The 26,638-nt window shown below is 42.1% G+C and overlaps 1 protein-coding gene and 1 pseudogene across 2 annotated transcripts; one reads left to right on the top strand and one right to left on the bottom strand.

Moving 5' to 3' along the window:
• Positions 1-690: 690 nt before the first annotated feature.
• Positions 691-22,930, bottom strand: CWC25 (CWC25 spliceosome associated protein homolog). Of its 2 annotated transcripts, none has more exons than XM_063111425.1 (10): positions 22,776-22,930; positions 21,053-21,225; positions 13,456-13,692; positions 10,966-11,035; positions 9,917-10,044; positions 9,165-9,228; positions 8,459-8,649; positions 7,817-7,915; positions 2,170-2,331; positions 691-1,676 (listed from the first exon to the last, which is right to left on the bottom strand). In XM_063111425.1, exons 1-10 carry the CDS (start codon positions 22,791-22,793, stop codon positions 1,562-1,564), a joined length of 1,257 nt encoding a protein of 418 aa, XP_062967495.1. In that variant the 5' UTR covers positions 22,794-22,930; the 3' UTR covers positions 691-1,561. The 2 variants fall into 2 exon arrangements, with proteins under 2 accessions (XP_062967495.1, XP_062967496.1); XM_063111426.1 differs by having other exon boundaries at positions 1,560-1,636.
• Positions 14,916-17,040, top strand: LOC134389518 (mitochondrial import inner membrane translocase subunit Tim17-A-like; annotated as a pseudogene).
• Positions 22,931-26,638: the final 3,708 nt, after the last annotated feature.

Here is a 26,638-nt window from a genome sequence, read left to right as displayed (position 1 = left end):
CTCCATATATTCGACACAAATCACGGTCAACATTGTTCTTTATGTATGGGAGTTCCTAAACTCGGTGCTCCGTTCGTGGTAGCTCATTAAACAATTACAAAAATAGATATAGCCTTTATTATCAAGTAATAAAATAAAAAACATAATTAACCCTAGCATAGGGAAGCAGGATAAGGTAATTAAATGAATAACGAGGGTATGTTACATTCTATTTGGGGAAAGACTGGGTTTTAAGCATTACAGTGCCTGGCATCATAAATGCTAAAAAATATAAATCCAAAAACGTTTTAAGTAGGATAGGAATTAGCAGAACAAGGAAACAGCCCAGCTAATGTATGAGTCAAGAGTGCCTAGGAGTACTGGTCAAATGGGGGCTTCTGGTCAAAGAATAGAGATGCATTTTTTTTTTTTTTTTTTTTTTTTGGAAGCTGGCTGGTGGGATCCGAACTATTGGCCTGGGGGTTATAACACCGAACTCTAACCATCTGAGTTAACTGGCCTGCCCTGGCCAAAGAATAGATAAAAGGAGTAAAGCCAGGAGATGGCCCCTTGAGTGTCACTTTTTTTTTTTTTTAAATAACAAGCAACTCCTGAAAATCTAGAATTGTAGTGTGATTATTACACATCATTAAAAAAAGCCATGAAATAAACAGCTTCCATTTTATTTTCTTTTAGGAGCCAAGGAGCATATTGGCAATTTGATCTTGATTGCTGAAATTATTTGGCTATACAACTGCACTGCCTACATTGGAGACAGCAGTGGGGAAGGATAGCTACCCTAGACCCTATCAATAAACCCAGGTTCCTCCTACACCCACTGGATTCAGAGAGAAAAATGAGCTCACCTGCTTTATTTTATTACTCAATAACAAGGTTTGATGGGGTTCTATTACACAGTAAAGTCACTGACCAAACAAGATATTCTCACAAAGCTAACTTTAAAAAAAGCATGTAAAAATTATACATTTGTACATATACACACTACGCTTTTATAGTTCTAAAGACAAAATAGTTAACAGTTCATTTAGGGCTTTTTGTATTGTTTTCTCTTCCAGATTCTTTGTTACTCCCTTGGCTCTGCCCTAACTTCATCCTGTCACATTATCTACTAACTCAAGTAAATGTTCATTTGTCCCAGTAAGCACAATCTATCTGAGTGACTCTGAAGGGAGAGGTTCCTGAAAGGTCTGGTCTACACTGAAGCGTGGAACAGGGGTGTTCACATAGGTGGGAGGGAAGGTGGCATCCTATCCTAAGCCCAGGGAGCAGCCTTCCAGCAGGCTGAGGACTCACACCAGCAGCGTCCAGTGCCCCCTGATTAAAAAACACAGACAAAACCCACTCTGCACCTGGCAAAAGTTACTAAGGGACCCAAAAAACAAGTCACACTTGTTCTCCAAGGAAGTGAGCTGTTTCAGGAATTGGTGGAAGAGGGTCACTTTGAACAGTGGTCATGTGACATCTGTGGAAGAAGTCATGTGAACTCTTATAAAGAGAATTTTTAGGGGGTCAGCAGCCTTCCTGGAAGACTCAGGAAAGCCAGTAAGAGAGAGGGCAGGTGTCATCTTCTCGTAAAGCTCGTCTCCAGTGCTACCGAGGTCCTCTGTAGGGAGTAGATGTTCCGCTTCAGCCGATCCTGCAGGGAGGAAGTAGACGCGCTCTCTAGCTTCATGCGGCTACGAAAAGACAGGCAAATGGACGTCAAAAGCATTTTTCAGTTGGTCAACTGTCTGGCAGAATTAGAAGAAACAGGCTGCTAGCCATAAAGCAGCTGCAGAAACACAAGTTCTTTTAAGCCCACATACATAACTTTTGAGCGACTCCATCTGGAACCAAATTTTTTAAATGAGTGTCCGTGAGGGAAAATTTATCTGTTTTGGAAAATAAGTCAAAGCCTCATTTGAAAAAGGCTTCCGGAGCCATGAATTATTATTTAAAAGGAAGGCCAAGGAGTTTCAGTGATTTAGAAAATACCAATTCACTTCTCCTCCCCTCAAATCAAAAAAATCCCACCGTCTGGCTAGAAGCTGGGAGTGACAACACAGGTGGATCTGAACTCCGTGTCCTCTGCACAGACGCAGAAACACTCGGAGCACGATGAGCCAGCTGCCAGACTGCATCCTAAGACCATCCCATGAAAGCCCTCAGACAAGAAGATGATGCACTCACTGGATAAACTTCCCATCCCGGGAGTCCAGCTTCTCCAGCCTCTGCTCCCGTTCTTCATCCTTAGCATGCCTCCTGAGGACGTTCAGTCTCTCCTCCTCCCGCCACTTGGCGTTTTCCATCATCTCTTGCCGTTTTCGCTCTATTTCCTCTGCTGACAGTTTTCTGTTGAACACAAAACCATCCTATCAGGTCTACTTCTCTCAGCAAAAAAAAAAAAAAAAAAAATACGGAAGCAGCACAGGGAAAACAGAGGTCAAGTAGGACCCCAAGCTCTCAAGCTCATTGCTCTTTCCAAGGAAATGCCTAGCCCGGGCCCAAGCCAGCATGAATTTCCTTCCTTCCTAACATCTTGGTGGTTTCATCCAAATTTCAAAGACTTTCAGTGAAGGATTCCATAATTTCACTCAGTAATCTCTAAAGAGATTATTCTGAAACAATTAAATATGAAATAAATTGAGCACTAATCAAGAGCCTATAGTAATTATATCCCAATGTTTGTTCAACAACTTATAGAAGAACAGAGGACTAAGTTATCCATGTAACTGTTGACATGTACCATCTACCCATGGGAGATGTTCAGAAATTTATGAGTATACCACTTTAGGACTAAGCTAGAAGCCAAAGCCTGAAGGATTCAACTTAACCTCAGAAAGTAATAGGAAGGTCTTCTTCCCTGGCACTCACTGCAAATGAAGTAAGAGCAAGAAAAGGAGGTGATGAATCAGCTTAGGCACTATTTAACAATGTCAGACACCGAAATCCAATGATTCTCAAATGAGTGTGATATACAGATCCCCCTTTACAAGGAAAGATAATTCTGAGTCTCATAACGGAGTGGGAGCCCCATTTTCAGAAACAAACTTAAGAAATGAAAACCTGACATTTAGTTATCTATTGTGAAATTACTAAGCTCCCTTTCAAAAGCCCCACTAAATAAAATATACAAAGCCACAATGCAAAGGAAGGGGAGATTACACTAGATGAGGGATGTCAACAAATTGTTGGAAGATGGAAGTGGATGAGGAATTTAACAGATTAGAGGAAACTGAGTCCTGTCCCAAGTGCCTGATACTGATGAGAAGCAAGTGGATTCACACTGCAAAATCCGAGAAAGGTTCAGGGACTGCAGGCACCGTGTACTTCGGAGGATGGCAACAAAACATAGGGCTGAAAACAAGGGGACTCATTTAAAGTCTGTTTTAGGAGCAATTAAGACACCCCTGGGTCCTCATGCCTAACATGGGGGAAGCCAGGGACTGTTCTCCCAAACATCTACAGGAGACCCTGTGATTTACCTTCTGGAGAAACTAAAACCAGACAGGAGACCAGAAGATGCAGAGGCCTCAGGCACAGCAGAGAAAGGTGGCAGGGGATGAAGTGGAAGTCCTCATACCCAACTCTGAGACTCCCAGCCCCTGCTGGAACCTGTGCTCTTTCTCAGAATGCCAGCAGCCAGACTTATAGCCCTTTGTCAGGCAACCAGAGGATTTTTCTCTGGAGAAATTTACTGGTCCCTGACAAAAGATTCAAAGATACTGACATCTGAATGTCCCCCAGCTAAAAACCAGTTCAAATCCAATTATCTACCAGTAGACAAGCTCTGCTGATATATACAGTGTGTTCAGCTTTTTAGCACCTCATCTTAAATATGAATAGACAGTGAAACATCACGGGACAGTTCAGGGAAGCCTCTAACATGAAAGAGAGACCAAAACAGATGGAAAGGGGAACTGATAAAACAGAAGACAAAGCACAAAATAAAACTTTAAAAAATTTTCCTTTACAATTAAAAATGTCACTCAGAGATAACACATGAAAGATATTACAGTACTGAAATGAGACTAGTAGTCTTTTAAAAAGGAACACTCAGATAACATTAAAGAGTTCTTAGAAATGAGGGAGGATAAAGAGGTTATCAAAGAAATAACAAGAAAATTTCTCAGAACTGGAAGACATGGGTCAGATTGAAAGAGGCTATCACTGACTTTAGGAAAAAATATAAAAATCACACAAGAAAGGAACTATAATCTCAGCATCCTGCTTGGTTTAGCAATGAAAAGTATGAGTGAACACTATTTATGTATCATAATAATATGAATCCACACACTGACTAAACCAAAAATTGTGATATAACCACAATGGAAAGATGGAAGGAGAAGAAAGAATTGGGAGGGAGTGTATGTGAGCTCATTTACTCTCAGATATCATTTACTGGAACAGTGAGAAAATATCTAATATCTAAAATTGATGAATTAAGGGACTGCAACATATGCATACTTTTAGAAATATGTAGCTGCCAAAAGAAACAGCTCAAAAAGTTGAAAGTGGTTGCCTCTGGGCAACATGACTGTGCGTGGGATCCGGCAGGGCAAAGAACTGCCGGCTTTTGTTATAAAATTTTTAATACTATTTGACTTTTAAAAATATGTGTTGGTATTATTTGATCAAAACAATTAACAACAGTTTGGTTCCTCACACCGGCCAACCACCAAAAACAAATTTAAAAAATTGTGCCTCCATATTGCAGAAATTAATGCAAGAATAATAACTCCACTTTCTCTCTCCTACTGCCACTTTTGTTCTGGGTAGTTTACAGCCCAACAGGAATTTTAGCCACTTCTGGGGTATAACCTGATAGTAGTGGGTTTTGTTTTGAGTATGTATATTTTTTAATTATAAAAGTGTTATACTGCCTGCAAGAAACTTAGAAAGCTATGAAATATAATATAAATTAAATGAGAATCCCATAAGTCAAAGAAAAACTTTAAGAGAAAAAAACAGTCTTAGTCTATAAAAATCACTTTAAATTGAGAATCTCACTGCAAAAGAAAAGCTTCGGTGAGTACAAGTACAGTGTTTACAGCCTTTAAAAAAAACTTTAAAAAAAGAGAGAAGAAAACTTATCTTTTCAACTAATAAGTTGTTTTTAGACCACCAATTAAAACACACACATATGCACACACAGAAGAAAACCCCAAAATATTTGAATTCTCACAGTAGTCTCAGGCCCTGAGGAAATATTCAATACCCCTTGATCTGAGAAACACTAACTGGGGCCGAGCCCGTGGCGCACTCGGGAGAGTGCGGCGCTGGGAGCGCGGCGACCCTCCCGCTGCGGTTCGGATCCTATATAGGAATGGCCGGTGCACTCACTGGCTGAGTGCCGGTCACGAAAAAGACAAAAAAAAAAAAAAAAAAGAAACACTAACTGAATAGCCCTGAATTGCTAAGAAAGGTTTTACTGCCATAATTTTTCTCTTTTTTGTTTTAATTCGGCATCCACTTAGTTACATAAAACAACCTCAACTACCTGGAACACAACACCCAAACAGACCTTTGAACAGACAGAATGATATCGTAAAATCCATGCATTAAAGTGTCTGTGTTTTTGCTCCTGGAAGAAAGAGGTCTTGGGGGCTCTAACTTGTTTTAAATCACAAATTCAACAAAGGAATTATCTCTAAGGGAGATAAGAAAGGCTGATAGGGCTGTTATAACACCAAGGTCAAGGGTTTGGATCCCCATACTGACCAACTGCCCAAAACAAAACAAAAAAAGGGCTGACAAAGTTAGACAAATTCAAGTGATGGCAGACGGCAACAGAGACAGAAAAACAGAAAGCAGAATCTTAAAGAGCATAGTCATGTGCCTTAAAATATAAATATAAAAATACATACCCCCATGAGAATCCCTAAGGAAAGCATGAATTACAGTTCAGCTGAAGAACTGACCCCATGTCACTGATAAAAGACTAAGTTATATGGATATGGCATATACTCCCTGGGAAGGCAGAGAAATACGTAACATATTTTGGAAAGTTGCCAATCAAAATAATTAAACCTTTAAAAAAGTTTCTGTTCCCTGGAAACTTAGGGAACCGGGAATTTTTTTTTTTTTTTTTTTGGTGGCTGGCCAGTACAGGGTTGGAACCGTGGACCTTGGTTTTATCAGCACCATGCTCTGGAATCAGGCAATTAAGAGTTAAAAAAGACACTAGGGTCCATCTTTCTTCTAACATAGTGAATAAAAGAGCTTGGTTCTCAATATTGGCTGCATGTTGGAATCACTGGGGAGCTTTAAAAATACTGATGTCTGGTCCACCCTCAGAGATTATAACATAATAGGGCTGAGGTATAGCTGGGTAATAGGATTTTTTCTTAAGCTTCCCAGGTGATTCTAATGTATAGACAATGTGTTTGAAAATGCTGGTCTATACATCCCATGAAGCAGTAAAAGGAAGTTCACAAAAGTTGCCCACCTCAACTAAATTTCTTTTCTTTTTTGGTGGCTGGTAGGTGCAGGGTTCTGAACCCTTGACCCTGGTATTATAACACCATGCTCTAACAAACTGAGGTAACTGGCCAGTCCTCATCTCAATTTCTAAGAGCAACCTAGACCCCCAAGGACAGTCTTTCATGGGCACAGCCACCTCTCTTGAGGTCCCAGGGCTGCACATGCCTGTGCTCTGTCGGATCCACTCCACACCCAACTCAAACTCTAAGAATGTACCAGCCAGCCAACACAGGAGAAAAAAAAAAAGAATACAAACTCTGAGGATGTCTACCCTCAAAGAGAGCATCCTGCTTCCCTTCCAGCTGATGCCTCAAGAAAGGAACACTCTTTTAAGAAAACCTTCTCTGTGGAAATCTCTATGAGAATTAATGTGTTTACAGATAGTGAGATATAGTCACTTAACTGATCATTCAGTCAGAACTATGTAATATAGGGTAACTATAGTCAACAAATTACTGTATAACTTCGAGTAGCTAGTTGAGAGGATTTTGTGTTTCTAACACAAACAGGTGATGAATGTTTGAGGTGATGGATATGCTAAATACCCTGATACGATCATTGCACACAGTATAAATGTACCCAAATATCACACTGTACTCCATAAATATATACAATTATCATGAATCAATTAAGAAAAGAAAGAAAGAAAGAGAGAGCAGAATAGTGGTTACCAGAGGCAGAGGAGGTGGAAGGGGATGGAGGGAGGTTGGTAAAGATGTTCAAAGTTACAAAGTTACAGTCAGATAGGAAGAATGAATTCTGGTGCTCTACAGTGACTATAGCTAATAATATCCTACTGTATATTTCAAGATAGCCAGAAAAGAGGATCTTGAATTTTATAACCACAAAGAAATGATAAATGTTTAGGTGATAGATATGCTAACTATTCTGATTGAATCATTAAATAATATATGCTTGTACTGAAACAACAATCTGTACTCCATAGAATGTACAATTTAAAAAATTAATTATTTTTAGGGCCAGCCCATGGCTCACTTGGGAGAGTGTGGTGCTGATAACACCAAGGCCATGGATTCGGATCCCTATACAGGGATGGCCGGTTTGCTCACTTAGAGAGTGTGGTGCTGACAACACCAAGCCAAGGGTTAAGATCCCCTTACCAGTCATCTTTAAAAAAAAAAAATTAATTATTTTTAAAAAGTCAAAACTATTTACTTCGTCCTTTCAATGTGCCTCATGTTGGGTGGGGAAAAAAAAAACATTAAAAGTAGACAAGATAAATAAAAGTTGGTTTGGCAAAGAGGTAGCATCAATTACCCATGTGTCCAGGTTTGAGCCACATTCAGACTCAGCCTGCAGAAACTGAAGTTAATCTACTGGGCTCCTGACTTACCTGGTATATCCAGCAGTGTGCCGCCTTTGGTAGACCTCTTTTTTAGGTGATGGGCTCTTAGTTTCGCCTCTCTCTCTTCTGTTTACCTTAGAGTTGTGCCTGTAATGGACACAGAGGGCAAAGAGGGGAAAAGCCTTTTCAATATAGGGGTTTATAATAATCCCTCAAACAACGAGAGATGAGCTAATTATCTTAGAACTATAATCCAACAGAAGAGAGGGCAAAGTGGAAGAAAAATAAAGGCACAGGGATACCTAAGATTTGATATTAGGGGCTGGCTGGTTAGCTCACTTGGTTAGAGTGTGGTGTTAATAACACCAAGGTCAAGGGTTTGGATCCACATACTGGCCAGCCACCAAAAATAAATAAATAAATAAAATAGCAAAACAACAACAGCAACAAAAGGTTTGATATTAAACTCACCCCAGCAATTCCACTAGCACAATATATACCTATAAATATGTGGTTCTAGGGCCCTGAGCTTTACATTAAGGTAAAAAAAAAAAAAATGATGTAAAGAAAATAGCAAAGACATTTAGGAAAGTCGATGGACAGACATCACCAAAAGCAAATACAAGTAGCACCTGCTATGACCAGGCCCCCACAGTCCTAGGTTATTTCCAAGTGAATTCCCACACTCACGGTTTGCTGGGCCTTGGGGATCGTGACCTCCTGTCCTGAGCCCCTGCTTCCCTGGTGCTCTTCCTGCTGGCATGTCTGGAGGGTGAGTGGGAAGAGCTTCTGGACCTGGAATGGTTCCTCCTCCCATGGTCTCCCTTTTGCTTGCCCATCAGAGGACCCTGCAGTCTCTGGTTACGATCAGAGTCCCTGACCTATACCATTAAAGAAAAGAAGAGAAAACAAGCTATTCATAAGAAAATCCAGTGGTTCAGGAGAAAATGCAGTGAAACAGGAAATGAATAAGCAATGAGGTTCTGTAAGGAGCCAACTGGGCACACCAATCCTATCACACAGAATTATCAAAAGAACCATACAAACTGAGGAAAGTTATCTTTAGAATCCTTTAAAAGAATACACATGGCTTGGCTCTTCACTACAGAACAAGAGGCAGAAGCATGGAGGACAGAACCTAAGGTTATAAATACAGAGGGATGTACATGTGTCAAAAATGTATCTAAAATGTGTGCATTTCATGTAAATTATTTGCAGAGGGATGAGCAGAATGCCTAAATGCTCCATTGATGGTTTTAGCCTCTGCTCAGAGGGCCCTCAGCCACAGTAAGAGGCCCAGGGATAAGGAATAGTCCTGCCCCCCAGCAATCCCAGGCTTTATGCCCAAACTGCCTGCTATCCACAGTCACTCCCCTCAAGAAACCCATATCCCTACCTGTAAGCCATATCCGGGGACTTTGTATAAAACAGGGGTAGAATTTGCCATCTTCTTTTGAGACCTAAGAGATTAAAACACACACACTCATTGAAAAAGAAAACGCATAAAGATGCAGTTTAAATCTCATGCTGAGACCTGCTTCCTGCTTCCAAGCGACCTTTCCCACCTCCCAGCTATCACTTGGCAGAGTGTTTCTCTATTTGGACTGTGTTTGCTAGAGATGCATCAGCACAGTCAAGTTTTTCCTGTGAAATACTGTAGGCCTGGCTTCTTACCCCAACACCCAAACACATTCTCCTCTCACCTCCTGCTGCTATTCCAGGGACTAGCAGTGAGTCAGCAGCAACAGAGCTCGCTGCTCCCACAGGGCAGACACGCAGAATGGGCCAATTAATCCATTAAAAAAAAAAAAAAAGCCTACATAAATCCCACTTGAGTCCTAGAGGAATCGTAAGTTGAAATGAAAGTCACATCCAGGATGTCTGACCTAATACCTCCAAGCCTAACATCAGCTCTAGTAGGGGTCTCTCTCCAGCAGCAGGCCAAGAGACCCAGCCACATCTCCAAGAAATTCTAGTGCTAGATGGCAAGCTATGTGGGCACAGGGCCCATGTCCAAGTGTTCACCGCTAAAACCCCAGTAGCTGGCAGTTGCTGGCATAGGGCAGGTGCTCAGTTCACACCTGTGGAATGAATGAGTGAATGAGCAAGAGAACCAATGGTGAGGGAGGCTAGCCTCCACATGCTCACCTCCCCCGGCTGTGCTCATCCTCACTGCTGGAACGATCGCTACTCAAGCTTCGGTGCTTGTGTTTCTTGTGCTTCTTTTTCTTATCTTTCTTTTTCTTCTTCTCCTTTTTTTCCAGACTCATTTGCAACTAGAAAATGCCCAGAACATAACCACACAAGATTACTGTGACCCCTGTTGGTCCCCTGTGGGAGGACTGGGTCATGCACAAATAGACTCCATGCCTCTGGGTCTGCAGAGGTCTAGGACATTATCAGGGGTTTCCTGTCAACAAAGGGGGTCGGGGGAGAGTCTTACCACTGGTTACACATAAACGCATCCTTGACTACTAAACAGAATCAATGGTAGGTCAGGCAAGGAATTTGCATTTTAAACAATCCCCAGAACCACTGTCTAGGAGTTTCCATTCTATGTCAAAAGAACTCCACCTCCATTGAAAGCAATCAGGGACTGGAAGGTCAATCTTCAATTTTCCTTACCAATTGATCCAAGAAAACATTGCATAATATGTCACATGAATGATAAATGGGCCCTAGCAGCTCTATACCACAATCAAGGACACACTCTGATCTCCTGAACACACTGCATGATTATGCTTTCCACAGGGATCTCCCATACCCCTCTTTTTTGGGAAAAGTGACCTCACATGGTGCTTTTTCCAATCAAAAGACAAAAGAAGAAATAAAGCTTGATTAACCTTAATAAATCACAACTGCATAAAATCACCAGGAGATGGTCGCTAAAAGACAAAAATATTTTTAAAAAATTCTGTTTTCCCTCTCATAACGTTAAGAGTAAATAGAGAGAGGGCCGACCCATGGCTCACTCAGGAGAGTGCAGTGCTAATAACACCAAGGCCACAGGTTTGGATCCCTATATAGGGATGGCTGGTTTGCTCACTGGCTGAGCATGGTGCTGACAACACCAAGTCAAGGGTTAAGATCCCTTACCGGTCATCTTTAAAAAAAAAAAAAAAAAGAGTAAATAGAGAGAAGTTCTCATGTTAAGTAGCTAAAAGATATTCCTGGTGCTTATTTGATGCACTACTTACCAACTCTTTGATTTTCTTCATTTTCACGGGATTATTCAATACCTCTCTTTTCTTCTCCTCTTCCTTCTTCCTAAATAGACAGGAAATTATAAAAATCATAACTATTTCTTTTGGAGAGGGGATTAAGTCATTCTCTTTTCCAAATTCTATGCAGCAACCTTTTTTCCAAATGTATGCAGACAGGCCCTATGTTGAAATCTACACAATGGTGTGGATGCCAGAAATCTCCCCCATATCTAGGTAAGAGATTTCATGTTGTAGGGAAAGTCTACACTGGTGTTCTGCTATGCAAGACAGTGAGTTTGGTCTGTTTCTTGTTAGGCTTCATGCTCAAGGCTTCCCAACTGATCAAGTAAATGGGTGTCATCCTGTGTATCAATTGGTTGCAACATTTCAAAAACTACCTGCGTTATTTAGCATGATAACCATCTAGGAAATAAATACATCGCTTACTCTCATACACTGTTCATAGGAGGTAAATTGGTCATCCTTCCTGGAGAACAATTTGGCAACACTTATCACAGCCTGAACATATACTCTTTGATCTCACAAATTTTACCTTAAGAAATTGTTACTGTAAGAAAATAATCAAGGAAGGTCACTAAAGTTGTTCATATTATAACAATGAAAATTTGGAAACAAGTTAGAGACCCAACAAGAGAATATCATCAACACATTATGGCATATCCATAAAATATAGACATTAATAACGTTATAGAAAGAGAGTGACCAAGAAACATGTTCAATACTCATATGTATGACTGGGTTAAAAAAAGTTTATAAAATAATATGCACAATATTTGTATGCTAATAATGTTCATAGCAGCATTATTCACAATCGCCAAATGTCCACTGATGGATGAATGGATAAGCAAAATACGGTATTATACATATTATTCAGCCTTCCAGAAAAGTAAATTCTGACATGTTTCAACGTGGATGAACCCTGAAGACATTATGCTAAGTGAAATAAGCCAGTTACAAAAAGACAAATATTGTATAATTTCACTTATGTGAGGTATCTAGAGCAGTCAAACTCATGGAAACATAAAGTAGAATGGTGATTGCCAGGGGCTGGGGGGAAAGGGACATGGGGAGTTGTTTAATGGGTATGAAGTTTCCGTTTTGGAAGATGAAAAGTTTTGGAGATCTGTTTCACAATAATGTGAATATACTTAACACTACTCAACCCTACACTTAAAAATGGTTAAGGGCTGGCCAGTTAGCTCAGTTGGTTAGAGCGTGGTGCTGAGAACACCAGGGTCCAGTGTTTGATCCCTGTACCAGCCAGCTGCCCTCGCCCCCCTCAAAAAAGAGATTTAGTAAATTATCTGTATTTTACCACAAATTTTTTTTAAAATGTAAGGAAATTCTGACACATGCTTCAACATGAATGAATCTTGAGGATATCATGCTAAGTGAAATAAATCAGTCACAAAAAGACAAAATTGTATGATTTTATTTATATGAGGTAACTAAACTAGTCAAACTCATAATAACAGAAAGTAGAATGGTGATTGCCAGGGGCTGGGCAGGGGAGAAGAGGGAATGAAGAGCTATTGTTTACTGGATACAGAGTTTCAGTTCATAGGGATGAAAGAGTTCTGGGGATGAACGTGATCACACAGCAATGTGACTACACTTAACACCACTCAACTGCACACTTAAAAATGGTTAAAATGGTAAATTTCACATAATGCATGTTTTACCACAATAAATTAAGACGCTAACAAAATGGGACAAAATATGTGCAACATATACAATATCTTTAATAAATAAATAGCTTCAGGGGCTGTCTGGTTAGCTCAGTTAGTTAAATAATGGTGCTGATAACACCAAGGTGCAGGGCCCGATTCCTGTACTGGCCAGCTGCCAAAACAAGTGAACGAATGAATGAATAACTTTAGAGAGAATTTGCAAAAGGAAAAAAGAGTAAATAAACATTTTCAATGTTCAATCTTACACACTAGAAATAAAAGAATGCAAATTAAACCAACACAAACAATAATATGCACAGGATGATCGCATTTAGCGCCTAAAATGCAGATCTACTTTTATCTGTTACATATTAGGGTTTCAAAGTAAGATCCTAAAGTTTCTTTTTAAAGGGTTCTGTTGCCTGCCTCCCAAAAAGAGGTGGGAGTAAGAAGGCCTGTCCACTCAGCTAGCCAGCTCTATACATATCTCCACATTTCCAAGAAACTGCCAGTCTTCCTCACCTTACTTCTATCTCCTATTTTTGTTTAAGGGACAAAGATAAATGAATAAATCTGGGATGGTCTAGTCCATTTACCAGTATCTTCCCTAGATCAGGCACCCTTAGTGGAGTCTCCTTCCTAACATCAGGAAGCCCAAATGGAGACAAATCCTTTTACATGGCAGATAAAAGCCAAGGGGAAACCAACCGTAGTGTGGGGGAGAGAATCGGTGGCTTTAGCGGAGTCTCACAGCGTCTCTGTAACAAGCCCCCTCCCATCCCCTCATCAGCACCTGATGATGAAGAGCGGGTCCTCCCGGATTTTGCTGGCCATGTCAAGAAGGGAATTGGCACCCGACGGGGCAAAAATAGAGCCTGGGAGGAGTCCTGTCTCAGAAGAGCAGCCTGCCTCCTTCTCCTCCATCTTCTCAAAAACGTATTTGTCAATAGGGCGCCCCAGCAGGTACTCGTCACGGTTCACCATGCCACCAGGACCCTGGTACATCCAGTCCAATTTTTCTTCTTTTTTTCTGGTTCAAGGAAAAAAAAATACAATCAAAGAAAATGTAGATTCCTGCAAACCTACACGCAAAATCTGAACACAAGGGATAGAGAACCACAGCTAGTCAGAGCAGTACTCATCCTACAGGCACCTACCATGGGCTAAAGACTGTACAGCAGGTGGCAGACATGAAGAAACAGCACTTGCCCTCATGGAGCTTATGACTGAGTAGAGAATCTTCACCAGCGTAAAGCAATCAATGAAGGAAAACAGTGTTCCTCAGTCTGGGGCACTGATCTCTGCTCTGGGCTTCTCAAGTCTCCTTTACAAAGTATTTATATTAAACTAGACATTTACTTCAAAGTCAATCTAAAACAATATGCATATTCCATGTTATCATTTTATCACAAGAACAATTTCAGTGACTACATATGCAGTTGTATTTACTGTGCCTTTTGGTGCTTACTGGCACATTATTGGCAGATTTTAGTTCTTACTACATATTTGGGGGGATAATGAGAAAATAACAGTCTAATTAGTAAATGATGCTTGTAAGCCAAATGAGAGGGGCCAAATTATGTTCCACTATCATAACAAACAAATATTTCCCTGTGGCTCTGGGAGAGAAACATGATGGGAAAATGGAGCCCTCACACAGCAGACAGTAAAGGCATGTTAAAATCATAAGAGCACATGTTAAAGCAGCCAATACCACATTCACACAGCAAGCAGCAAAGTGGTTTCATCAAAACAATATTATCGGGCTGATCCCGTGGCGCACTCGGGAGGGTGCGGCGCTGGCAGCGCTCCCGCCGCGGGTTCGGATCCTATATAGGAATGGCCGGGGCGCTCACTGGCTGAGCGCGGTGTGGCCGGTCACAAAAAGACAAAAACAAACAAACAAAAAATATTATCTACAACATTAACTTCAATGTTTTCTGAGTATAACTTTTTTCTGTTTAATTTGTATATTTGCTTTTGTTTCGAGGTTATATAACAACTATGAGCATAAAAAATGTCTTCTTAGTTGCATATTTGGACATTTTTTAGTAAGACTAATTTAAACCAACACTGGAGGGCCATAAGTCTTAACAATTTTTTTTCCTATTAAAAGAATTGGTTTGAGAAACTCTATAGTCTATACGTAAGAACTGATCGTAGGCTGCTGGGTTAGGCTCCATCTGGCTTGCCCAGCATCACTCACCCCACCGGTGTCAAGATGGAGCGTGCAGGAGAGCCACATCCTGGCAAAGTGTGGAAGGCTGTGGTGGGCCCTTTACAATGAGTACCACAGGTGGTGGTGTCTTTCTAGCCTCAGTGTCTCCCAATTCTCCAGTGTAAGTAAACCACAGACCAGGAGGGAGTTTGACAGCTATTATTTTTTTTTCCCCAGTGCTTATAGATTTTTATTTTTTATTATCTTTTTTTATCAAATCATAATTGATTATACATATTTTGGGGATTCATTGTTGACATACATTGATCCAATCAATATTACCAGTATGTATATTGTTACAAATTGTACCTATTCTTTATGCCCCTTGTCTAATTTCTCCCTATCCCTCTCTCCTCCCGCTGCCACTGACAGCCCTATGTTTCTTCTCTCCCTCTGAAAGAGTACCGGTTACTCTGTTCATTTTTTGTCTAGCTGATCTGTCCAATACTGAGAGGTGTGTTCAGGTCCCCCAATATTATCACAGAGCAGATGCTTCTTCTGTCACTCTGGAATGGACTTTTTGGAGAGAGACATCCTCTTCTTTTCTTTGATCTCTGCTGGTGACTTTCTTTGTGTCAATGCACTCCAGTGGCTGGTAGACCATCTGTGTGGTGGTTGTGATGTCTAGCCACTTTTGTGGCAGCCATGGTTACTGTGGTGGCTGTGGTGGGCCACCCACATGGAGGTGATGTTTTTGGCATGCTCCTTGGCACTAGTGTTGTGCCTGATTGTTGGGGGGCTCCGGTCTCCGGCTCTATGCCTCAGGCCCCCTGGTGGGCCTCGAGGCCCTGGCAGTGTGCCTGGTTGTGGGTGGGAGGTCTGGTCCCTAGCTCCATACCTCAAGTCCCCTGGTGGGCCCAAGGCGCTGGTGGCATGCCTGGGCTGGAACTAATTTTTTGTCCTTTGCTTACTTCTAAAATGGGGGAACTTCCTGTGGGAACCAGTACTTGCCGTTGTGTGGTTGAGCTAAATTGCTGCTTTGCTGCTGTTTCCCTATGGAAGGGTTTTTGTGCAGCTCAGGGTTTAATGGTTGACCTTACAGGTACTTCTGGCTCACCAGAGACCTGGTACACCTGGGTTATGTAGAAACTCTGATTGGGAGGGCCGGCCCATGGCTCACTCAGGAGAGCGAGGTGCTGATAACACCAAGGCCACGGGTTTCAGATCCTATATAGGGAAGGCCGGTTAGCTCACTGGCTGAGTGTGGTGCTGACAACACCAAGCCAAGGGTTAAGATCCCCTTACCGGTCATCTTTTTTTAAAAAAAGAAAGAAACTCTGATCTGGGCCTGAGTCTTTTCATCAAACTGGACCCCATTCAATTCTGTATTTCTGATGCTCCAAACACTTCCCATGGGATGGGCCCTGTGCTGGTCCCTTGCAATGACTCACCAGCTCCTTTTTTCAGTTGTTCTGGCTCCTTGCTCCTGTATGGGTCCACTGGAACCCTATTAGTGGTCTTGCTGTCCTGGGGGCCACCAAGGCCCTCTTCTCCTGTGCTGCCTCCAAGCAACTCCATCCGAAGGCCACAGCTGTGGCTTCTGCTGCTCCTGCTCCATGTGCTCAGCAGCTCTAGCCTTAAAGCGGTCATGGCCTGAAACAGTCTGAGCAGTTTCTTTCTCTCACCGTGGCTTCTCCCGCCTTATGAACTCTGTAGGTCTCTCCTCCTCTTCCCCTGAGCTCTAGCGGCCCAAGCTTGGCTGTCATTACATTTTCATAGTTGTAAATTGGTTGATTTGTGGGAGAGAATGACACTGGGGACCATCTATTATGCCATCTTGACCGGAACTCTTGATAGCTATTAAAATATAGGCTCCACAAGGAGGAGATAGCTTTGCAGTGTGGGGAGGTCCACTTCCCATGACTAACTGCAGTATGGTTCAGGTCAAAGGGAAATAAGACCCTGGAACTCCACCACCAGTGGTGCCTTAACAGAAGCCATACTGGCAGCAAGAAATGGCCCAGTGGCCATGGTTGTAGGGTCAGCCACAAGGGGTGGTATTCTCCTAGGTTTAATTGAAGGAACTGATATCCTGTTGATAAGATTTGCCCTGTGCAGTTTCCCAGTGGTCCTCAGTTTGCTGAAGACCCTTTACACTAGCCCTTAACCCAGTTACCATCCTCATCCTCGCCTTTTGGAAACTATCGACAATATCAATAGGACTTCTTTAGTAGCTGTAGTCCAAGATGGATTTCAGGAGACCAAGTTATAGTCTGCTTTAAAAACCACATTTGCAAAAAAGAAAGGAAAAAAAGAAAAAAAACAAAAACAAACAAAAAAAGAATAAAAGAATAAAAAAGAAAAAAAAACAAATAAAAAAACCCCACATGTAGACCAGCCAGCTGCCAAAAACAAACACAAAAAAACCCCTCTAAAAAAAAACCACAAAAAACCCCAAAACCCACAGATGGGACAACTATGGCCAAATAGGCCATGAGAGACATTTAGCACTTTTTTCGATTTAAAGGAACATGGGGGGGGGGCGGAATGTGTGTGAAAAAGTAATACATTAATTTATTCACACTTGCATTGCATTTGTTATCAAAATAAATGCCTAACAGCATTTTTAAAAATATAATAAATGCTTAGAAGATGATGAACCAAGGGGCTAATAACAGTGAAACATGGCTATCATTTCCTTGGGGACTTCTCTGCCTGGTTTTGTCTGTTGCGTTACTCAAACATAAGAAGCTCCTGGGGCGAGAAGAAAAAGAACTGATTGTGAAGGGTAGACTATATCAGATCTTGAGGAGGTCTAAGCTGGAAGATCAGTTGGTGACTAGAATATTCTGAGAAGCTCATTTTCCTGAAAGGGAATATAGAATAATGGTTAAGAGCAGACATTCTAGAATGAGGCAACATGGATTTGAATCCTGGTTCCAAAGTCAAGGAACTTCTCTGAGCCTTGGTGTCCTCACATGTAAAATGGGGATATAATAGTACCTACCTCACAGGGTTGCTGGGAATTAAGTCAATGGATTTTTTAAGGCATTCAGAAGAGTGCAAGGCACAAAGTAAGTACTAAATAAACATTAGCTACTCTTTTTATAATAATAATTTTTTAAATTATTATTTATGTATGTGTTTGTCTCTCCCACCAGGTTTTAAACTTCTAGATGGCTGGGACCACAATTTATTCACCTGTTAATCCCAGACAGTTGCCTGATGATCATATGTTCAATGTTTGACATTTTTTCATGGGAAATGGATCTTGAACTATGCAGTACTTTTTGGCAGAAAAGCAGGTTTTAGTAATTAGGTGGGGGTGGATTTTTAAAAAACATGTCAAAGATGATTCGAGGGATCATGCCTGTGTGTGCCTGACACTAACAGGGATGGGGAAGATGGCAATCAATATTCATTTATTGATTTGTAAACATTTCCTCAGCATACTTCCTATGTGCCTGACAGATGAGGAAAGCCAGAGGATGAAAAAAATTCAGGCAGCTGAGTTGCTCATAAGCCACTGGGTGAGGCATACAGGTCAACAAATCACCAGAAGGTGCTGATGAGAGCTAAGCGTGTACTGAGGTGATTCTGGGACAGCTGAAGTAGAACTGTCTGGTAGGCAGCTGAATATACAATGACACGGAGTTGGTCCATGTTGGATAAATTTAGGAATCATCAAAAAAAATAAATAAATAAATGAAATTTAAGAGTCATCAGCATTACGTGGATGACTGGCACTTGAGGAAAAAGGACGACTCTGAGAGACAGAAAAAGGGACAAGAGCAGTGAGACTTCGGGAGGCAGGCACAGTTCAGGACGAGAGAAAAGCAGCTTTTTTTTTTTTCAAAAAGATGACCGGTAAGAGGATCTCAACCCTTGGCTTGGTGTTGTCAGCACCACGCTCAGCCAGTGAGTGAACCGGTCATCCCTATATAGGGATCCGAACTCGTGGCCTTGGTGTCATCAGCACCGCACTCTCCCAAGTGAGCCATGGGCCGGCCCAGAAAAGCAACTTTGAAGTGAAGGAAAGAGAAGGGATGCTATGAAGAGCGAGGAAGACCAGGAACCTGCAGGCAAAGGAGCAAAAGTTTCTAGGGAAGGACAACTGGGTCACATACAGAAGGATGGAAATGAAAAATGAAGACAGATACTTCTATAAAAAGTATCTGGCTCTATCTAGTCTTAAAAGGACCCAACTCAGTCCCACTCAGGCCCTCTAGGATGAGGACACGTTGTATAGCTGAGATCCAGGGCCACCAAACTTGGCTTCTGGTTCCACCACTAACCAGCTGGGTAACTCTGGGCATGTTACTTTTATGCACCTCCGTATCTTCATCTCTAAAATGGGGCTAGTTTACTGCTGTTTTTCCTCATTACTGTTATTAAATAAGGAAAGCATGTAAAAGCAAAGTGACTTCTAGATTTTTGCTGTTGCTATCCTTAAAGATATAGACCAGGTTCTCAATTAAGGCTACATCCAGGGAGCTTTTAAAACATACAGATGCCCTTGCCCCACACACCCTTCCTATTCTGAGGAAACCCGCTGGGGTGGGACTCATCCCCATCTTTATTTATTTAATCTTCCAAGCCCACTCTAAAGTGCAAGGCTTGAGAAACACTGAAATAGACCACTGTCTAGGAAATGCAATTTTCTAACATTATCAGGAAATACTAAAGAAAAACTGTACTGCAAAGAGAGATTTGGAGATCCACAATAACATACTGAAGGTCTTATTTGTTCTAAGAGATATCCATTACAGGGCCGGCCCATGGCTCACTTGGGAGAGTGTGGTGCTGATAACACCAAGGTCCAGGGTTTGATCCAGCTGACAAAAATAAATAAATTTTTTAAAAGAAATTGTTCTCAAAGTAATTTTTACCTTTAGACAGTAGGAAATCAAATTCTTATGACTAATAAGTATTCAGTCTAACATCAATATGTTTTAAAATCAAGGGTTCGCAAAATCTAAAACTTCACATATCACAATGTGTTCACCTTATAAGCTGCCCAGGAATTAATTCTAATCTGTGAAGCTTATTCCCATTAAATTATAACATATGTTATAACACCAAGGACAAGAGCTTAGATTCCCATACCAGCCAACTGCAAAAAAAAAAAAAATAATAAAATAAATTTTAAAAATATATATACGTAATGTTAAGTATATAGTTTATATATAGTATATAAAGTAAAATAATTTAACGTCTGTCTATGGTTAAAAACAAAAAACCCATAAAATCTCATTCTTTTATTCCATTTTATATATTAATGCCCTAAATGTATTGTGCCATATTGGAAAATTCTAAAACTCCACCAACTTTGAAATATTCCAAATTTCATACGTAAGGCAGAATGGCCTTCTCCCCAATCCATTTTCCTGAAAGAATGTGATTTTTCTCCTGCTTAAGTTCCATAACGCCATTTCCATGAACTGAAACTAAGTCTCACAACACGCAAAGAACCCTGAATGCTATGAAATGATTAAGGAAAGGCCCCCATATCCAATGGGGGAAATGTGCCACACACCACCCTGAAGCCTTGCCCACAGGACATAACAAGAGGAATGATGACAATACAGATTACTCAATTTTAGTCTATCTGTAGTTTTTATTTCATTCTGACTTAGGAATGCACTGCCTATTTTATGCTTTTTATCTTCTCAGAACATATTTACTCCCATCTCCTTTTATGAGATGGGTAGGGTAATTATTGTCTGCAAGTCCTATACTGTGTTACTCAAGAGGAAGCTGAAGCAGGGTAAAATCGCGTGAGACTGTCCATAGTTGCATGGCGTTTACTGACAGACACACGATCCACCTCCTCCAGTGCGAGCTCACTGACCTCCTACAATAAGCCCGCAATACATGAACAAACAACAGTAGGTCTGAGGCCTCGACACATACTGAGAGGCAGGGTAGAGGGAACCATCTACCATGAGCTTGGCCTACACTAAGTCCTTATATACGATCGCATTTGATGCTCAACAAACGTTAAGGAGTTGGGTATTATCACTCCCCTGTTTCTACTGGAGTAACGAAGTCTCCCAAACATGCTTGCAGTTACACAGCTAGTACATGCAAAGCCAACCTTAGAATCCAGATCAGCCGGACTCCAGAACCCACCCTCTTAACCACTCAGCTGTTATGAAACACCTGGACAATGCACCTGCAGGCCAGTCCTGCAACTCCCTACACGCCAAGACACCCCCGGCCACCCACTTACTTGACAGCCCCGACATCCTCCGCGTAGCGCTGCATCTCTTCCCGGGCCCTCTCCTCTCGCAGCTCCCGCTGAAGCTCCTCAATCTTCTTGCGCTCAGCCTCATGCTTCTGCTCAGCCTTCCACACTTTCTCCACATTGCGGAGGGTCTGTGGGTGCCAGCTCTTCTTCAAATTCTGCGGTAAATGAAAGGAGGGAGAAAATAATCTGGAGAGCGCGTGAGTAGAGGGTATCACTGACCTGGCCTCACCCACTCCTCCATACACAATTCATGCCAAGGCAGGTGTGTAAGGGCACGACATCTTTAACAATGACAAGGTTTGCATCCAATAATCTCTCACACATCTGGGGCAGGTGTTCAAGTACATAAAGCTTCAGGATAGAACAGGTCCTTCCGGAGTTCCCTGCAAAGGGTTTCACCCTTAAATATGTACAAATGTGTCATATTTCTACTGGCCATAGCTAAATGGGAGTTAGTGATGGCAAGTCAGGAGAAATGGGGCAGAGATGGGGGAAGGTATAGACAGTCATCCCTCAGTATCCATAGAGGATTGGTTCCAGGACCTCTGTGGGTACCAAAACCCATGGATGCTTAAATCTGTGAAATAAAATGGCCTAGTATTTGCATATAACCTACACACATCCTGCCATACACGTTAAATCGTCTCTAAATTACTTACACTATTTAATATAATATTAATGCTATTTAAATAGTCATTATACTGTATTTTAAAATTTGTTTTATTTTTTCCATGTTGTATCGATATTTTTTGTTCCCCCCCCCAAGTACTTTCTTTCTTTCTTTCTTTCTTTTTCTTTTCTTAAAGATGACCGGTAAGGGGATCTTAACGCTTGACTTGGTGGTGTCAGCACCACGCTCACCCAGTGAGCTAACCGGCCATCCCGATATAGGATCCGATCCCGTGGCCTTGGTGTTATCAGCACCGCACTCTCCCGAGTAAGCCACAGGCCGGCCCTTGGAACTCACTTTAAGAACATCTGACAAACTCGAATAGTGCTACTGGACGGGTGGCTAAGCTAATCTATTTGGTGATTCAATTTGCACCATTTTCAGGAGGTGAACATTTTTCTGACCTTGCACCACGTTCTTGTGGGTACATGTACCCTGTTTGAGGCCTTAGCCCCTACAAATGAACTATACAGTTTAAGAGAAATTGCCACATAACTTATATTAAGTGCTATGAAATCAGAAGAAAGTTCTGTTACTACAGATCAGAATGCAGCACTGAAGGAAGAATGGAAGTCAGAAAGGTGGACATGAAGCTCCCTTCACACTTAAAATGAACCCCAGGGCATGGCTCAGGGCTGGGGAGAATGAGGCACAAACCACCCCTACGATAGCTCAGGACACGACTCTGAACGCCAAGCTAAGGAAGAAGATGTGTTCCAAGACAAGATACACAAAGCAAAGCCTTCGTGACACGTCCTCAATATCTGCCTCCTTTCCTAGCCATGGTTCCAACCGCCCCAGTCCTCAGTCTTCCCATAATTTCCAGCCTGTAGAGCCCACGTCAACAAACACACAAACACCACCTGCCACCATTCAGACACACCTCGCACACTGTCCCAAGTCTCAGCCCGTCCCTCCGTCCCCTCTCCAGGGCCGCGGCTCCCCTCCCTCCAGGCAAGGCTGCATTGCTATGGTTACCCACCCCCAGCCAATTTCCGTCCCCAGCCCGTCGGTGTCCGGCCTCGCTCCACTTACCAGGTCTCCTCCCCCCATGATGATGGAGACTTCTCCTCACTACGCGGCTCTGGGAGACTCAGGGAAGATCCAGAGGACACGCAGAGAAATAGTTCGGGGGCGACCTCGCGGGATATGGCCCCAGGAGCCACCGGCTGCCACTTTCGCCGCTCGACCTAGGGGGACACTTCCGGGGGTCGCGTCATATTACCGCGTCTCCGTCGCGGAACGATGACGTTTACCACTCTCGGTCGCGCTACGTGACGGTAGCGTTACGTGCAGATTTCACGAAGCTTCAGGTCCTGCTGTCGCGGCCTCTGTGGTCTCATTTTGGCGACCTCTGGTCGCCACCTCGCCTGCTCGCTTGATGTTCCAAACTGTCCGTTAAAAAGCCACAGCCCTGTTCACTTACGGGTTGCCGTGGGCCCAGCACAGCGGATCTGTTGCCATGGCAGCGCGCCAGGGCGTCCGGCTCGAAGCTCCACGCGGCATCTGCCGGCTGAGACCCCAGTGTGGACCAGCCTAGGCCGCCTCCCCCCGGCACACCCCCCCACACCCCGGTTTTCCAAAACGGCTTTTCAAACCCACGCTGTCTCAAACCTCGACTCACGGACCCTTACTCCAGGCCTATTTTAGGAAGATAGAAATCATCAAACCGAAATTCCATTGACTTCCCTGCGCCAAACCTTTAGAATCTGCCAGCTTCCCACTTTGAAGCTGGCAGCTTCCTTTCCTTGGGTTACTATGGAAGAGGCGTCACTCATATCTAAGGCCGAGCGGTTCTCTGGGTCTCATCCCTCACCTCTTGTATTACTGGATTCTTTTACCTCTTCCGTATCTCCCTCAATTTTAGCTCTTTGTCATCAGCATTTGAGACGTGCTCAGCTGATCCTTTTTTTAAAAATCCCGTCTTTCCCCAGCTGCTGCATTCTGCTCTCCGTCTTAACCAAACTTGAAACGAGTTGACTCCACTCAAGACCTGCTTCCCCTTCATCTGCGCTTAACCTCATCCCTTCACTCCACTATTCTTCCCATGATCTTCAATAATCCTCCTGTATTTAAATCAAATGGACGAATTTCATTCTCATCTTGACCACCCCTAGCCTTTGGTATTGAGGACTACTCACTCACTGAAAAACTTTTCCCTTGACTTCTCTCCATCACTCTCCAGATTTTCCTTTTCTTCTCTGGACCCTTCTCAGGGAACCTTTTTTTTTCTACTTCACCCTGTCTCATTCCATGTGCTCTCCCTGGGTGATCTCAATTACTCACAGGGTATCGGTTACCATCTCTATGCTTATGAATCCCAAATCCATTATTTCCAACCATATACCTCTTCCAAGTGCCAGGATTTTAAGCCTGGCTATTAGGCATTTCCAGTTGGACATACAGAAGCCAGTCAACATGAACTCTTAACTCCCCTATCCCCACTCCCCCAATCCAGCTCTTTCCTCCCCTATTACCACCACTTCTCCATCTAGACTTCATTCTAGAAATCTCCCTCACCTCCAACATCCAATCAAGCTACAAGACTGTAACTGCTAAATATCTCTCAAATCTATCCACCTCTCCATCACCATTCACCACTATTCAGGTCACCATAATCTCTCAGCTGGTAGAAGTCTCATTTCCCCAGTTTTAGTTTTATCCCTTATAGATCTATTCACTACTTAGTAGCTACAAGTGATCTCTCTAAAATGCAAATCTGATTGTATCAATCTCCTGCTTAACAACCTACAATAGTTCTCCATTATTCATACTGAAAAGCCTACTTTTTTTTTTTTTTTTCCCCCGGTGGCTGGCTGATACGGGAATCCAAACTCTTGACCTTGGTGTTATAAGCCCACATCTTTAACATGGCAGTTATGGCCCTTTATGACCTGACCCTTCTGATCTCTCCAGTCTCATAACACTTCATACCCTTCATACTTACTCTATGCTAGAGCTAAACTTTGGTTTCCCTGACATAAAGAATGCTGTTAATAAAAACATTTTAAAAATAGGTAATGCAAGGGGCCAGCCCGTGGCTCACTTGGGAGAGCTCACTATATAGGGATGGCTGGTTAGCTCACTTGGGAGAGCGTGATGCTGACAACACCAAGTCAAGGGTTAAGATCCCCTTACTGGTCATCTTTTTAAAAAAGGTAATGCAAGAGGCTGGCTGGTTAGCTCAGTTGGTTAGAGAGTGGTGCTGATAACACCAAGTTCCGGGGTTAGATCCCTGTACCAGCCAGCTGCCAGAAAGAAAAAAAAAAAAGCCTATGATGTAAAAACAGAAGTCTCACTGTTCCAGAAACTATCTTGTTCGTGGTTTTATTGAGGAACATATTAAATTGCTAGATTAAGAGAATAACAGCACTTATCATTCTGTATTATAATTGCCTGTACACATGTCTGTGTCCATGTAAGTTCCATAATGGTAGCGACCTTATTCACCTTTGAGTCCATTATGCCTGGTACAATTTCTGGCACATAACAGTTACTCAATAAAGTGTGATTAAATAAATGAATGGATGGATTAAAGTCCATAAAGGCCCCATGTCCTGGAGTGAAAAGTTGACCAAGATGTTTCCTTGGGGCAAGACCTCACAGAAATAATAGTAATCATTAATATAACTAATAATAATACAATAATAAAAGGGGTTGTGTAGTTGAAAAAGCCATGTCTAACTTTAATTTGGATCCCAAGTCCATCTTGTATGTTATGTGAACGTGACAAGTTTTATAACCTCTCTGAGGGCTTTTCCCATCTGTAAAATATGCATAATACACCTACTGTTCCAGGTTTTTGTGAGAATTAGTTGAAATAACATTTGTAAAGCATTTCACATACTGCCTGGCAGAGAGTAGGTGTTCAATAAATAATAACAATTCTACCTACAATGTTACTAATATCTGTAGTAACTTATCTTCCAGGGCTCCTGACGGACATCAGAGGTTGGGAGGAAGAGAGTGATTCCAAAAGTCATTGGTGCCATAGATTGAGGTAGAAAATATTAGATTGAGGTAGAAAATATTTGAAAAGAGGACAAGGTTATTTTTGAGGTGTACAGATAACTAAAATTGCAGGAACTATACTAATCTATTTCTTTTCATCAATGTTTCTCAAAGTGTGACCTGGGAACAACCTATAACCGAACCCCCGAGGGTCTTCTTAAAAACTACAGTTTCCTGGACTCTACCCCTGACCCACTAAATCACTCTTTCTGGGGATGGGATCCACAGATCTTAAGTTCTTCATGTGATTCACATGCACACTAAAGTTCCTTTTTTGGGGGGATGGGGGATGCAGCTGGCCAGTATGGGGATCCGAACCCCTAACCTAGGTCTTATAAGGCCGGTGCTCTAACCATCTGAGCTAACTGGGTAGCCCATGCACACTAAAGTTTAAAAACTACTGCTTTAGAACAAAGTTAATTTTCAAGGGAAAAAACGTGAATGGTCTTGTCTTAAACCTGAGAACATAAAGGTTATTTACAAACACTAATACAAAGCTGTTTTCCCATGAGAGGAGAGGAGAGATGTCACAGGTGAATCAAGGAATTAATCTCCATGGCTAACTTGTGTTGCCCTTTCATCCAGCTATTCATTAATTAATTAATTCATTCATTCAATAAATTCATTCATTCAATAAATTCAATAAATATAGCCATAGTCTGTAAGGTGAAAAATGCTCTTCCCAAGGTAGAGCCAGGTCTCTGCTGCTTCTTGGCTACTACAGAGATGGACGCTCCAGGTTATGCTTCTTTAGGACTTACTGCAGCCAGCCCTGGCAAGTAGGCCATAAATAGCATCACAGCTGTTGAACCAGATTACCTGCACAGGCCCTGATCACAGAGTAGCAAAAGGTCTGGTTAGGCAACAATTCTTTCAGAAAGTAGTGG

This window comes from Cynocephalus volans, chromosome 10 (assembly GCF_027409185.1).
Source record: "Cynocephalus volans isolate mCynVol1 chromosome 10, mCynVol1.pri, whole genome shotgun sequence".
In the NCBI taxonomy this organism is placed as follows: Eukaryota; Metazoa; Chordata; class Mammalia; order Dermoptera; family Cynocephalidae; genus Cynocephalus; species Cynocephalus volans.
This window is presented reverse-complemented; position numbering and strand designations above follow the sequence as displayed.

Excerpts from the sequence above, each read along its gene's own strand:
- CWC25 (XM_063111425.1), bottom strand. Across the intron at positions 2,332-7,816 it reads CACACTGCTGGATATACCAG|AAAACTGTCAGCAGAGGAAA; the intron begins GTAAGTCAGGAG and ends TGTGTTCAACAG. Across the intron at positions 1,677-2,169 it reads CGGGATGGGAAGTTTATCCA|CCGCATGAAGCTAGAGAGCG; the intron begins GTGAGTGCATCA and ends GTCTTTTCGTAG.